Genomic DNA, 15,676 nt, shown 5'->3' with positions numbered 1-15,676 from the left:
TTTCACATCAAAACGAACAATTAATGTTCACTTAAAAAAATTAAATAAAACTGCAGTAGGACCAGTAAGAAAGAAAGGGCATTTTGTTTGTCAGCAAGCAGACATGCAGCTACTATTAGGAGATATGTGGTGCAAAAGGCAAGACAGAAACATGACTGCTATAATAAGCATGAAGAAAACCCATCATAAAACTAAGTTCACAAAATAGGAGGTCAAAGACATGTTTTTTAATTGAGAATTTAGCATGGTCTAGATTCTAAACTGAACTTCTAGAAGATGCAAATTTGAGGATGTTTAGCTTAAGTAAAATCCGATAATAATTAATGATGGTAAATGACGAATCGTTTTTATTTTGTTGTTGCTGCTTTTTGTGATCATCATCGCCTTTCTTTCCTACAGTTTACCACATTTATTATCTCTTTTAGGAATCTTATCGCTCGCCGTATCGACGTGGGGCACGTCCAGTGGGGGGAATTCTGATTTTTGTATGGGATCCGGATCTTTTGGTTAAGTTAACTAACAACAGCCAGCTCTTCCAAAGTTGTTTTTTATTTACCTAGACTTATGGGGATTACCCATATTTTTCATAGTAATCATATGTAGGTTTTTGGCTTAAATACTTTGAATTAGTCAGATTTAAAACTGACATAACTTGGATTTTTGTGTAAATCTTTTTGTTTTGTTTGGTTTTTTTACCATTTATCTACGGGAAACCACTGAATATATAAGAAAATCAATAAAAAAAAAAACCAGATTTTTCAAATTAGCTAAAAAAAATGTATCTAAACATATATAGAAAACATAATTAAAATAATTAATCTATTCATCATCTTTACCCACTTATCCATGTAAGGTCGTAGGGGGGCTGGTGGCCCTCCTCCAGCAGTCATTGGTTAAAAGGCGGGATTCACTCTGGACATGTCCCCGGTCCATCACAGGGTGACACACAGGACACACCATACACACACACACACTCACACCTAAGTGCAATTTAAAGTAACCAGCTAAACTGACATGTTTTTGAACTGTGGGAGGAGGCTGGTGTACCCTGAGAGAAATAACTAAACAAATACCTAAAAAAAAAAAAAAAAAAAAAAATCTAATACTTTTAAAAAGAATAAGATTCATTTATTGTAATTTTATGAAGCAGTCAAAAAAATCAAAGGAGAAACCAATGCATAATTGCTGCTTAATTAGAATTGACCTGATATGTAGAGTAAAATCTAATTTAAACGTTGACGAAGTGAATAAATAGAAAAAGATGAGTTTTCAGTTTTAGCTACGTATTTGCGCCAGGCGGTGCACAAAAACCGGTTCCCATCGTTCATATAAAAGAGTTTGCAAATCCTGCCGGCTCGGTCGCGGTCGTCACATCATCGTTAAGGGGTGGGGAACGTCACTTCTCCGTTATTATGCGCCAGCATCCTTACAGTTAAGACAGTACGGTTGTTTTTTTTCCCCAAGTAGAATTATTTTACGCTCAGTCTGCACTTCACACCAACACCCGATACACTAATTTCTTCTTAAAAGTGTTTTTCTTACTGATTCGGTCGCCTCGTAGCTTTTACCAGTTCATTAGCTAGGCTGAGATGCTAACATTAGCTAGCTGAGTCGTGCAAAACGTAGTCAAAGAACCGCCTGCTACAGACGCTTTCTGTGGGTAAAAAACACCGTCAGTATGGCCTTATCGGAAACAGAAAACAGTTACCAAGGAGGAGAAGAAGAAGAGGCAGATGTTATTGTTAAAACGTGTGTTTTGGGAGGTTTCAGCGAGAGCAGTGAGACCCGAACACTCATTGGTAGTCTGCCAGAGATCCACGAAGCCGAGCGAGTAAAGAAGGTTGCAATTGAGAAGTTCAAAGGTGCTGCAAACCACAATAAAGTATTTAAATCACGTTGGATTTTGAGCACAGTCCGTAACAGTTTGTGATTTTTATGTCCACAGTAATAATGGACAGATACCAGGAGCAGCCTCATCTGCTGGATCCACATCTAGGTACACTGCAGGCATAACTTAAAACACTATTTTCTTTTGGCAGAGAATGAGAAGTGCATCTATATACTTTCCATTTAATGTATTCTAATAGAATGGATGACAGAGATGCTGCTGAACTTCACAAGGAGTGAAAATTCACCCCCTTCATTGGTTCACCTGAGCTTCAAGTTCCTCTTTGTCATTTCTAAGGTCAGTTAAAAGTTTATCTGTAAGTGATCCAAGCTGCATTTCACAGATTTTTCATTCATTTCACGTACTTAGTTGCCTGGTTGATTTATGTAATTTTTTTCTTTTCTCCTTAGGTGAGAGGCTATAAAATCTTCATGCAGCTTCTTCCTCATGAGGTGTCTGATGTCCATCCAGTTCTGGAGCTGATGTCCAGACAGGATCCCAAAGACTTAGAGGTACCTTCTGTCAGACTTTACTTTTTTTAATCCGAGAGATATTCATTAAGGCAGTTACAGCTAACTGCTAGCTATCATAATAATAGTAATATAAAAATAAGTTGAAAATTCTTTGCTTCGGACTAACAACTACAAGTCCTTCTCAAAATATTAGCATATTGTGATAAAGTTCATTATTTTCCATAATGTAATGATGAAAATTTAACATTCATATATTTTAGATTCATTGCACACTAACTGAAATATTTCAGGTCTTTCATTGTCTTAATACGGATGATTTTGGCATACAGCTCATGAAAACCCAAAATTCCTATCTCACAAAATTAGCATATCATTAAAAGGGTCTCTAAACGAGCTATGAACCTAATCATCTGAATCAACGAGTTAACTCTAAACACCTGCAAAAGATTCCTGAGGCCTTTAAAACTCCCAGCCTGGTTCATCACTCAAAACCCCAATCATGGGTAAGACTGCCGACCTGACTGCTGTCCAGAAGGCCACTATTGACACCCTCAAGCAAGAGGGTAAGACACAGAAAGAAATTTCTGAACGAATAGGCTGTTCCCAGAGTGCTGTATCAAGGCACCTCAGTGGGAAGTCTGTGGGAAGGAAAAAGTGTGGCAGAAAACGCTGCACAACGAGAAGAGGTGACCGGACCCTGAGGAAGATTGTGGAGAAGGGCCGATTCCAGACCTTGGGGGACCTGCGGAAGCAGTGGACTGAGTCTGGAGTAGAAACATCCAGAGCCACCGTGCACAGGCGTGTGCAGGAAATGGGCTACAGGTGCCGCATTCCCCAGGTCAAGCCACTTTTGAACCAGAAACAGCGGCAGAAGCGCCTGACCTGGGCTACAGAGAAGCAGCACTGGACTGTTGCTTAGTGGTCCAAAGTACTTTTTTCGGATGAAAGCAAATTCTGCATGTCATTCGGAAATCAAGGTGCCAGAGTCTGGAGGAAGACTGGGGAGAAGGAAATGCCAAAATGCCAGAAGTCCGGTGTCAAGTACCCACAGTCAGTGATGGTCTGGGGTGCCGTGTCAGCTGCTGGTGTTGGTCCACTGTGTTTTATCAAGGGCAGGGTCAATGCAGCTAGCTATCAGGAGATTTTGGAGCACTTCATGCTTCCATCTGCTGAAAAGCTTTATGGAGATGAAGATTTCATTTTTCAGCACGACCTGGCACCTGCTCACAGTGCCAAAACCACTGGTAAATGGTTTACTGACCATGGTATCATTGTGCTCAATTGGCCTGCCAACTCTCCTGACCTGAACTCCATAGAGAATCTGTGGGATATTGTGAAGAGAACGTTGAGAGACTCAAGACCCAACACTCTGGATGAGCTAAAGGCCGCTATCGAAGCATCCTGGGCCTCCATAAGACCTCAGCAGTGCCACAGGCTGATTGCCTCCATGCCACGCCGCATTGAAGCAGTCATTTCTGCAAAAGGATTCCTGACCAAGTATTGAGTGCATAACTGTACATGATTATTTGAAGGTTGACGTTTTTTGTATTAAAAACACTTTTCTTTTATTGGTCGGATGAAATATGCTAATTTTGTGAGATAGAAATTTTGGGTTTTCATGAGCTGTTTGCCAAAATCATCCGTATTAAGACAATAAAAGACCTGAAATATTTCAGTTAGTGTGCAATGAATCTAAAATATATGAATGTTAAATTTTCATCATGACATTATGGAAAATAATGAACTTTATCACAATATGCTAATATTTTGAGAATGACCTGTATAGTGGTTTTAAATAAATACATTTCATAGTATTAAATCCTAGCCAAATGTTTTAGAATTTATTAATCTGAACATAAATTAGACTCAGGTTAACATAAAATGACTGCTGTTTAGTAGTTAGGATCCTGCTATCATGTAATTATGTTGGTTGTGGCAGGTTACATTTGTGTGCACATGTTCATCATTTCACATTTCAGACTTGGGAAACGCGCTACATGTTGTTGCTGTGGCTGTCCGTGGCCTGCCTAATCCCGTTTGACCTTTCTCGTCTGGATGGTCACCTAGAATCAGAAGGTGTTAAGATTAGAGAGCCCGTCATGGAGCGTATTCTCGCTGTTGCAAAGGTAACTTATGGATGAAAACGTAAACACATTCAGGTTTTTCCAACAGTACAATGGACCCAGACACATAACAGAGCTGGATCTGGGATGAATAAAACAGGATACGTTTCTGTAATGGCCCCAAGATCAACTATATGGAAAATTGGAAAGACTTTGTTTTGAGTTATATATGTGAGCCTGAAAGAAAATCCACAATGACTTTAAATGTATGCACACAAGTGTTATTTTTAAGATTAGTTGGGGCCTGCCATAGCAATGCATAGGAGAGCAGTGCATTGCATTGCGAAGCAATGCAATGCACTGCCTCCATGCAATGCATGGCAGGCACCTATTACTATGCACCTCTAAACTGGTCTCTTTATTATTTATTTTTCTTCCGTCTCCGTTAATGCGGCCCGAACCGCTGCGTGCACCCCCACAATATATACATCAAAACGACCGGCTCGGTCCCGTGAGGTGTGCTATTACTTTTATTGGCGTTTCGAGTTACCATGGCGACGTAATTAACGAAAAACCACCCCCCCAAAATCCCCATAGGAATGAATGGAGTCAGGGGCGAAGAAATCCTCAAAATTCACTGTTTTTGAGGCTCTACTGTATCGCCATACTTTCACCTAGAAAAACAGTTTGACTTTCAGTTTGTAGGAAAATCCGTCGGCTCTTCAGAAGTGAAAACGGTTTGTTGATAACTGCTACGGTTTCTCTAAAATTAGACTCCAAGCGACACAAAGTTTGAGAGAAAATCACTCTCTTAACAGTGGAGATGGCAGTTACTAGAGTGTAGAAAGAGGGGATTTTTTTCAGGAAAAATGAGTTTCAACTGGCACTCACGGCCACAAATTTCGCTCTACAGCCACAATTTTCGGTCAGATTGTAGGCCCGGGCCTCTGCTTTCACACAATAATTTCAAAATTGTTCTAAGTCTCATAGATTTCTGTCAAAACACCCTCGATCGCCAAGACGCACAGGAATTCTGTAGGCCTTCTCCCATGTATTTTCAATGAGAGCTTGACCTGTAATCCACGAGTGACACCATTTCTTTCCATAATCATATTTTATACTGTGAATGACATAGAGCTATGAAAATATCCATGATTGGGGACGAGGGATAGCTGTCGCCCACAGTTTAAAAAATTTTCAAATACCATGTACGGATTCCGAGATATTAGACTTTGTTCGGGAGCATGTTCAGGCATTTTTGCCTTTTTCTCCATTTTCCCTTACTTTTTACCCAGTGTTGGGTATTTATTATTATATTTTCACTAATAAAGGATGAATATTAATGTTCCCCTGTCCGTTCTGATAAAAACGGTCCAAGAATGACATCGATCGCCCCTACGGTTTCAGAGTTATGGCCAGTTGTTCGGGAGCATGCGCCTCCATGTTATAAAGCCTAGACCAGGGGAGACAGAGAGAGAGGTGCTGCGTGAGTGAGAAACAGCAGGTGTCAAGTTACACTGACGCTCTTTGCTGATTGGCTGATTCATTCCTCACTGTTCTATTTATAGCTCTGTGTATCTCCTACTGTATATGTCTGGATGGGATTCTGTCTTTCTTTCTGCCTCTCTGTGTCTCACACTGGGACACACACCCACACACACTCAGACACACACCCACACACACTCACACACACACACACACACACAGACACACACACTCACACACAGACACACACCCACACACACATGCATGGATTACTATCTTTCTGAGGACTTTGCATTGACTTTCATTGATTTTCATTCATTTCTATGGCTTAAACCTGACCTGACACCTAACCCTTTGACCATCTTCATAGGGGGCAACTACATGGCGGCCATGTTGTGTGGGGAACTTAAACAGCATGTACTGCTGTTCCAACACCCAGACAACAGTGATTGACCCTAAAGGTCAATTTCTTTCATACACCCTCCATGCTTACTAATGATTATTTAAAGCTTATAATAACATACACAATGGTTTTACAATAGCAAGCATGTTCTATATAACTAATAGACATAACCCAGACCTGAAAGGACAACCATGCTGGATTTTCAAAATAAGACATAATCTGCTCTATAAAATAAAACCCTTTAAACAATAGATGATTGCAGGAGTGGGCTTCACACTACTGTTGGAGCTCCCCCAGTATTGGAAATAGGACCATGTTGGCCTTTTAAAATAAAGCCTACTGAAACTTTCAAAATAAAAGCCTCAACCCCCCATAGTTACTATGGATTTTGTGAGCTCACAAGAGCATAGAAAAGGATTTTGAAATAGCAAGCGGGTTCTATTTAACCAATGCAACTAACCCAGACCTGAAAGGACACCCATACTAGGTTTTCAGAATAAGACAAAACATGCTCTACAAAATAAAAGCCTTTACACTTTAAACAATAGATCATTGCAGAACTGGGCATTACACTACTGTTGGAGTTCACCCGGTGTTGGAAATGGGACTATGCTTGAAATATGGGTTACTGAAACTTTCAAAATAAAAGCCTCAACCCCCCATAGTTACTATGGATTTTGTGAGCTCACAAGAGCATAGAAAATGATTTTTAAATAGCAAGCGGGTTCTATTTAACCAATGCAACTAAACCAGACCTGAAAGTACAGCCATGCTGGACTTTCAAAATAAGACAAAACATGCTCTACAAAATAAAAGCCTTTGCATTTTAAACAATAGATCATTTCAGGACTGGGCTTCACACTAATGTTGGAGCTCACCTAGTGTTGCCCATTTAAAATAAGGCTTATTGAAAATTTCAAAATAAAAGCCTGAGTCCTCCAGAGTTACTAGTAATATTTTAAGCTGATTATAGCATAGAATATAGCATAGACAATGACATAAAAAAAAAATAGCAAGCTCTGGTCGGAGCAAAACGCACCAAGAGGCAGGCCCCGTCTAAATTTCTTCCGAAATTTTCTAGTTCATTTTTGTTGTTCATCTTGTAATATCCAATCCAAACAGAAAAAAATATATATAACATTCAGGAAACTTGATTATATGCCACTGTATATAACCATTCTAGGAACTGTTGCGGTATTCTTCTGTTATTTATTTCTATGCCTTTCTTTTGCTGAGTTCTACTGTAATACAGGTGGAGAAATATCACCATCAGCTGTCTAAAGGCGCTCAACTGCTGTTAATCATGTTAATTAATCTGTCGGGGTAATTGTTTCCTCAGTATGTATTTTCTGCTTAAACCATCATTAATTTATTGAAGATATATGCAAATTACATACAGATAAAACCAGATATTTACATACACTATATATATAAAGCTGCACCCTTTTTTACTCACTTTCTGACATTAAATCAGAGAAAATATTTCCTTTTTTAAGTTGGTTAGGATTGAAAAAATTATTTCTATCTCTAAATGCCAGAATAATGAGGCAGTGATTTTTTAAAATAACTTTCTTTAAATTAGAACTTTTACATACATTTTCTTAATGTTTTTTTTTTTTTTTTGCTTGTTTGTTTTTATAGACTTACCTACTTGTCAGTGACTCTCCTAGAGATGCTGCCTCAGTTCTTGTCTCAAAGTAAGTGCAACAGTTTTTTTTTGGTTTTGTTTATTGTGTTTTTCATGGCTAAACTTATAATAAATAGTAATAAATAGTTGTGTTGTTAAAAAAACAGAGCAATACAAAATAACCATGGTATTTTCCTTTCTACTTATCTCAGTCTGGCCCATGCCAAATAATGTTATTATTTATTGTATTCTGAAATATTAAATCTTATCATGATTTCAGTGGCAAGCTATTTAAAGTAACTGCATTAAAAAAACTAAGTATACCACTAAGAATTGGTTGACTTTCATTTTGACAAACTACATTAGCTAATATTTTGCAGAGAAAAACATATATAAACTCATATTTGTATTTCACTATACTGAAAGTAGAGTCAAAAAACCGACTAAAATCAGCTTGGAAAAATTGCAGTTGTATCTGGATTGTTAAAACAAAACAAATTTCATGTTAATAAACCTGAAGTGCTGGAAACACCCGTCTTCATTGTCACTAGAGGGCAGTGTTGTTCATGGATTGTCTTAGTTGTGTCTGCAAGTGTTTGTCCTCATAAAACCTCTAATATTTGTTCTGTCTGATTGGACGTGACCCTACAGGTTTATGACGCGCCCCGATGTGAAACACAAACGTCTCGGGGACTTTCTGGACTGGAGTCTCACCACTATATCTCAGACCAGTGCCCACTCAGTGATAGAAATCATGATGCTGGATGGTGTCCTGCAGTCTTTGGTAAACTCCGCACTCAAGATTTAGCGTGCATGTCCGTGTGTGTGGGTGTGTGAAGACGGAGTGTACCTGCTCATTTTTAATCAACCGGAAGTATTTTACAAGAGCTGACATGATTGGTATGCTCTACACAATAGTTAGTGTGGTTTTAACAGGTGTGTTAGCACCTGCTGTCTGTTTGGGATCTGTTACTTCAAGTGCCTTCCGAGAGTTTAATCCGCAGCTTTAGGCTAAACGGTTTCTAGGTGAGAGCCATACTGGGCAAATGTGACTAAGTTCAGTGTTTTGGGCATAATGCCTCACACATGACCTCACTGAAGATGTCTTCTTACTGAAAAATGTTTTCAAATAAGTTTTAATGTGTATTAAGATAATTTTTTGGACCTCTACAGAGGGAACATTGAGATAATTGGAACATAAATCTTCACAATGTGTACAGATGCATATCTTAAATCATGCTTTGGACTTTCAAATCTGGCTAAGTGGGCTCTGTGACCAGAATCCATATATATTTTAATGAAACTATTGCAAACCACTCTAAATAACTAATATTTAAGCAAATTATAAGATAATGGTAAGAATGAATAAATAAATAATTGTTATTTTTCCAAGCAAAATGATTTCTTAAAGCTGCTGCCGTCTGTCAGTATGTCTTCTTTGGTCTCTGAGCTAACTTTAAATAATATTATTATAATTTTTTGGTGTCTAATAGGCAAAGCATTTTCAAACATGGGAAACGAGATGACCTTTAACAATACGGTAGGTCCCATTTCTCACTTTTAAAACTTAGGTTTATGGATAAGTAAAGAATACTGAGAAAATTCTAATATTCCTCTTTATTATTTGTCCTGATTTCCCAGCTCCTATAGTTCTGCGTTGTCTAGAGCAGAAGCAGCTATCAGAGAGCAGCGAGGCTAAGCTGCAAAAGATCTACGTCAAACTAATTCAGAGACTCGGCCTTACCTTCCTAAAACCACGTTTAGCTGCTTAGAGGTCAGATATTATATTAACTTACGGCATGTGCTCCGTTTTACTCCAGTAATCGCATGGTTGTTGTGTAAAAAAATAAGTTTTTCAAATGAAGAAACCTCGGATAAACTGATTCAAAATTACTAACAATTAGCAATGCTGTGTCACAAAACCTTTTTGTCATCCTCTACCAGTAATGCATGCAAAACCTCGGTTTTAAAAGATGACTGTGCATATTTCCAGGTACCAGAGAGGCAATCGCTCCCTTGCTGCTAACCTTGCTATCTCTCACGCTGCTGCAGCTGCTGCTGCTGTCTCTCCTGAGACAGAAACACAAGAACAGGATGAGGACTACGATATTCCTGAGGAGGTGGAAACTGTGATTGGTAAGTTATCACCTCCCATCACTTTCTAGTGAAATTCTACTGCTTAAGAAAAATAATGTGAACTTTTTTGTTTTCCAGAGCACCTGCTTGTTGGCCTGAAAGATAAGGAAACAGTTGTGCACTGGTCTGCAGCAAAGGGGTAACAGTGGTTTCATATCACCCAGCAAATTTGAATGGTGGATTAAAAAGTCCTCCTTGTTGTTACTTGTCTTTGGCATTGTCCTTATGTGTAGTAAAGATTAATTTGAACCTTTCAGCATTGGGAGGGTGACTGTGAGGCTTCCTCAGGAGCTGGCAGATGATATGGTTAGATCAGTTTTGGACTGCTTCAGGTAGGTTTATGCTTTGGGCACATTGACTCTATGCATGAGTTACTGTTTCCCATTTATATTTTTTATATTTATTTAGCTGCAGCTTTTGTTTTATCAAAAGTTCTGGGATACTTTGACATGATTTTTATCATTCCACCAACATGTTCTTTGTTTTTGTGTGTGTATTTTCTTCAGTTTTCAGGAAACGGATAATGCCTGGCATGGAGGCTGCCTTGCCCTGGCAGAACTAGGAAGGAGAGGTCTGCTGCTTCCATCACGATTGACTGATGGTATGTGCACTCAAGTGGAATTCACATTTGTATCAATAAATGGACAAACGCTTTTATAAATCTCGTCTTTATTTCTTACAACACATTTTACTGGTATTTACATTGAAAACGCATTTTTACATAATTGTTTTTGCTAAAGATACTGTAACAGCACGTCTGTAAAATAAACAAGTTTTTTTCCAGACTTGTAACGTTGCACCAGTCTGGCCTTTCATATCATCATCTGCTGGGAGGCTTTAACTCTTGGTGCTCAAATCACTAAAAGTATTTTGATGTGAAGCCCTCACCTGCTGAAGGTTAGAGATACAGTCTCATTACAACTTTTCTGCAACAGTCACAGTTTAGTTGTTAGTAGCAGCGAGTCCTCCTCCTCAGAGTTCGCCCTGTTGCTTTTATTTTCTTGTTTGGTTTTTGGCATTTGCTCTCACTCTGGTCACTGCTTCGTCTTTTCAGGCCAGTCGCTTTAACTCTTTTAGTCGGCTTGGTATTTTTCGAAGAATCAGGAGTTGCAGAGTCTATTGATTTTTTAGAAGGCTGGGCTTTAATGTAAAAATCACCCGAAGAAGCTGCAGAGCTTGCAGTGGCAAGTTGGCAGAGAGCCAGAGCTGCAGTCTGCCTCTGGTCATATGGTTTTTCATCCAGGTCTTTGTCACCTCTCTGTGGAAGGTCCTCTGAAGGGCTTGGAGCAGAGCTGTATGTGGGGATGTGGCGAGAAGCTCGGAGGCTGAGGTTCAGTGGAAGCTCTATGCCTTTCACTTTACCTGCATCTAAACTCATCAGCCTGTGTTCAGGTTTCTCTTCATGGTCCTGGTTTCTTTTTGACAAGTTAAGAGGTGCTGCATAATCTGATTCCTCTTGATGGTCTTTATCTGACAAAGAGGAATGTAGACCTCTTCCATTGGGCCTGAAAAGGACATGTCAAAATTGTTAGAGATCACAAACAGAACAATTTTGTTTGAAAAGCAAAAGAGTAAATAATCAAATTTTTTTCTTACCCTCCATCTAAGTGACGACGCCCTAACTGAAGCAAGGTTTCTTCAGACTCCTCTTGCCTTGAATCTTTTGTGACTGCTTCCACAACGATTGGTGTCTGTCCAAGGTGGGGAGAGGTCTCCAACTCACCAGTGGTCATGCACTGTGAAGACTCTGAATCTCTCAGGATGATGTTTGCTTGACTGGGTCTGTCAGGTGATCCTAAAGCTGAGCAGCCCTCTTTAGGACTCAACCTGGTTGCTTTGTCGGCATTTTGGCCGTGGTGACTCTCCCCTTGGGCAGAGTTGTGAGCGCTGTTGTGACTGGAATGCATGTATAAGTCATAATCCTTATGGCCAAAGCTTTGACCATAGCCATCCAAAGGAAAGTATCTGTGTCCTTTAATTGGCATGGAAAGCTCATCGGGTCTGTAAAGGGCATAAGGCAGAGGTGTGGCTGGATGAAGAGTGTGGCAATATCTGTAAGGATAAGGAGGGAATGGGGCTCCAAGAGGTGGGGCAATGGGTTGTTGCACCAGAGATCTTTGGGGATCTATGAAATCTGGCTGGAAAGATGGAGTGTTTGGATCATTTACAGGGATGTGTCTTGAGAGATAGTATGGTGGATACAGGGGTTGCTCAGGCATGAAATAGGGAGCGTATTCAGGAGCCATGAGAGGAGTGAAAGATTTAAATGGAAGAGTTCTGCCCCACGGGTTGGTTGGATGGTTAATGTTAGAAGCCGGTGAATGCTCTCTCCTCTGCACAGTTGACACCAAGGCCTCAGCACCGTCACGGTTAGGCGTGACAGGGGAGAAAGCAGATGGGCGTGGCAGATCCTTGGTCTCATCATTCTCTGCGATTTCTCTGTCAGTGATTGTATTTGGTTTTGCAACACTCTGGTTGTCCTTATTCACTGGACTGTCACACCCAACATCTAATTCTTCTGTATCATCTCTGCTTTCTTCTTTCTTCTCTTCCGTTCCTTGCTTCTCGGGACTTATGCTTCGGACTGCTGGAAGGACATTTATACAATCCTTAGATTTGACAGAGACTACCTTTGCTACAGCCTTTATTTGTCGGGGTGTGTGTCCATTTCTTTGAGTCACCAAGAAGATTGAATTTTGACATAAATTGTATTTCATATGATTAAAGAGATGAGACTTCTCGTTACAGGTGAAAGGACACTGGAAACATTGGTACTTAAAAGGTTTGCCTGGTGGTCGAGGAATGTAGTGAGGCCTTTTTGGCTTGCGTTCCTGATCAGTTTCCATCTTGAATCTGACTTGCTTTCCTGAAAGAAAAATATAATACATTCTAGGTGAAATGGTAATGCCAGTGTTAAATCAGTGAATGTAGCCTAAAAGGTATTTGTTTTTACTGAGGACGTTGTAAGCAGTCCCTTAAGTGATGGGTTGTTTAGAGTTGTTTGACTGGTTCAGAGGATGGCTTATTGTCAGTGGAAGTTTTAACCAGGTGTTTTTCTAGTTGCATGGCTAGAAAAATCTCCTGGTGCACAAAACACCAAGGCCTTGGGCTACATTTGTTCCTACACACTGGAATGGATATTAAGCAGAGAAATATTTAAAGTTGAAAACCTGTTTGCTTTATGCAAAACTCTACCCAAAGTTTTTGCATATATCCCAGTCCAGTCTTGGTTTAGTTTGAGGTTTATTGACTGTAGGAGACATGTGGCTTTTCTAACCCTGCCTGCTCACTTATCAGTCCATTTTTAATATCTCTCTAATCATCTTCCTATAAAGTTAGAGGGCTGCTAATTCACAGAGAAGACATTCATTCCCTTAAGTTTCGCAGACCTGGAGGGCATGCAGAGACTCGCTTTCTCTTACAGCTAAACTGTGTGCTGTCAGCGTGGGAACTGCAAGTCAACCTACCAACCAATCTGCATCCCATGACTACACCTGCGGGATTCATTAATCGCTCGATAAGCTTACTGCCAATGAAGATTTCTCATACTAGCTCATTTTCAGAGCACCCTAATGTATCAACTGAAATCGGTTTAGAGAAAAAAAGCATCAACACGGGTTCCATCTGAAGCATTTGCATGTTATACGCTTTGAATTAAACATCACCTACAGATGTTATTTTAGGACTGCTGGGTGTGCATTGAGAAACCTGCTCACCGTGCGCTGTCGCAAGAAGTTGTCACTCAAGTTTCAGCTAAAGTAGCATGCAAGGACACTCCTTTTCTGAAGAACTTGATCTCGCTTGAAAATACCATTTCTTTTTGTATTATGAATATACACCAATCAAAATGATTTCCTTTAAATTAACGGAAGATTACATCCAGAACACATGAAGTAGAGCAGTTATTTTTCTACCTTTGGGCAACAGTTTTTAAATGCTGTAGTGCTAAGTTCATAAATAGCTTAAACATATAACAAAGGCATGTGTACATCACTTATATATCACCAATAGCAGCTGTCTTAACAAAGGCAAGATGAGATCTGTATATAACAGGTGCACAGCTTGCCTATATCATATGTATCTACAGCCTAATTAACACAATCTGACGGTATAAGCTAATTTTGCCTGATGTGGGTTTAAAAAATGTTATGTTGTTCTACTTTTATGTTATCTAAACAAGACATAAATAGAACAAATATTACCTTTTCTGAGTGAGGCAGCAACGTCTGATCCTGTGTGTGAAGCCCACGGAGAGGTGATCCACAGTTCACAGCCGATGTCAGTATCTGGTTTAGAGCGCTTGTTTTATTAGCTTAGAGCCTAGAATGCATTTGTTGGATGTGTGTGATGGGAAGTGTGATCTTAGCTGTGTGGTGACTTCTCCTTTGTAAGGTGTTGTCTCTCTAGTGGGTGGTGCTCCAGCCCAAACAGCAGGGCCCTCAGGCAACAGTGATGCACCTGATATTAGTCAGGCCTCAAGCAATGATTTAAATGTTGAGTTGGAGATCGAACTCTTTCTGGATCCTTATCTGTTATTTGTTAAAATGGTCAAACAGGCCTTACTGCACATAGACTTTACATAAAGTTTGTAAAATGAAGTTCAGCAGGAAGCTGAAGGGACCTGCAAGTCATTTGCATTTACTACTTGTTCTTTCTATGTGATGTTAAAGGGTTGGTTTCCATGAAATATGGTCATAAAAACCATACATTTGTAGTTTTGAATATGAAAAAATTGAACAATAAGTAACTATTTGTGTTTCTTTTCCCATAAGAAATTTGAATAATATTTCTTATACCCACTTACGAGTTTTGGACAAAAGATTTGAAGTTGGGTAAAATCCTCAATATTGTTTTCATGGTGCTTTTTTTTTGTCTGATCTCTATCTTGAGATAAACTCCTCATGTTTGTTTTTATATTTTTTCAGTCGTGCCGCTTATAATCAAGTCACTGAGCTACGATGAGAAGAGGGGAGCATGCAGTGTCGGTTCCAACGTGCGCGACGCTGCCTGCTACGTCTGTTGGTCTTTTTCCAGAGCTTATGAACCTAAAGAACTTCAGCCATTTGTCACCCAGATTGCAAGGTAACATCCATCTTTTTGTTGCCACTATTGACAACTCTCAAATGCATCTGTCACTAGTAACTCTCTTAAGACAAAAATTATGTAAAAATCACCTGAAATTCTTTTGTATTTTCTCTTTTGGCTGAATATTTGTCAAAAAAAACCCCATTAAGTCCATTAAGTGAGTGCTGATGACCCCTTTTTCTAAAACAACTTCATTTTTCAGTTTTACTGTGTGTTTCGGACTGTGAGAAATCTGTTTGGCAAGGCAAAATAAAATAAAAATTTAATCCTTGCTGCTGACGGGAGACTCAGCACACAAGAACATGTTTAATTTGTGAGTGATAGTAGTGGTAAATTTTGTGGTGATAATTTAATCTTTGTAATTTTAGTGGAGACAAACATTAAATGACCTTAATGTCCATGAACAAATTAGCCTCAGTGGTTATAACTAAAAATCAGTTCAGTAATTTGTCAAGAAAATGACTTTGATCTGAAACATTATTGCCACCTTTTCATCGGGTTAGCTACTACACTTAC

General features: G+C 39.3%; 2 protein-coding genes across 2 annotated transcripts in view; one reads left to right on the top strand and one right to left on the bottom strand.

Annotated features, from left to right (window-relative positions):
* The first annotated feature begins 1,169 nt into the window (after positions 1 to 1,169).
* LOC124864156 (tubulin-specific chaperone D-like) overlaps positions 1,170 to 15,676 on the top strand; it is a 38,081-nt gene continuing 23,574 nt past the window's right edge. Inside the window, exons 1-11 of the mRNA XM_047358824.1 lie at positions 1,170 to 1,862; positions 1,946 to 1,996; positions 2,088 to 2,185; positions 2,299 to 2,400; positions 4,341 to 4,487; positions 7,954 to 8,009; positions 9,933 to 10,075; positions 10,154 to 10,214; positions 10,333 to 10,407; positions 10,582 to 10,676; positions 15,001 to 15,157. Coding sequence (XP_047214780.1) covers positions 1,679 to 1,862; positions 1,946 to 1,996; positions 2,088 to 2,185; positions 2,299 to 2,400; positions 4,341 to 4,487; positions 7,954 to 8,009; positions 9,933 to 10,075; positions 10,154 to 10,214; positions 10,333 to 10,407; positions 10,582 to 10,676; positions 15,001 to 15,157 — 1,169 coding nt within the window. The 5' untranslated portion in view covers positions 1,170 to 1,678. The remainder of the gene's footprint in view (positions 1,863 to 1,945; positions 1,997 to 2,087; positions 2,186 to 2,298; positions 2,401 to 4,340; positions 4,488 to 7,953; positions 8,010 to 9,932; positions 10,076 to 10,153; positions 10,215 to 10,332; positions 10,408 to 10,581; positions 10,677 to 15,000; positions 15,158 to 15,676) is intronic.
* LOC124863831 (zinc finger protein 750-like) lies at positions 10,857 to 14,434 on the bottom strand. The gene is made up of 3 exons (XM_047358341.1): positions 14,278 to 14,434; positions 11,672 to 12,941; positions 10,857 to 11,580 (listed from the first exon to the last, which is right to left on the bottom strand). The coding sequence occupies exons 2-3, from the start codon at positions 12,919 to 12,921 to the stop codon at positions 11,025 to 11,027; spliced, it is 1,806 nt and encodes a 601-aa protein (XP_047214297.1). The 5' UTR covers positions 12,922 to 12,941; positions 14,278 to 14,434; the 3' UTR covers positions 10,857 to 11,024.

The sequence above is a fragment of the Girardinichthys multiradiatus genome, chromosome Y (genome assembly GCF_021462225.1).
Source record: "Girardinichthys multiradiatus isolate DD_20200921_A chromosome Y, DD_fGirMul_XY1, whole genome shotgun sequence".
Taxonomy (NCBI): Eukaryota; Metazoa; Chordata; class Actinopteri; order Cyprinodontiformes; family Goodeidae; genus Girardinichthys; species Girardinichthys multiradiatus.
Note: the sequence above shows the minus strand (reverse complement) of the source record. Positions and strands in the feature narration are given on the sequence as shown.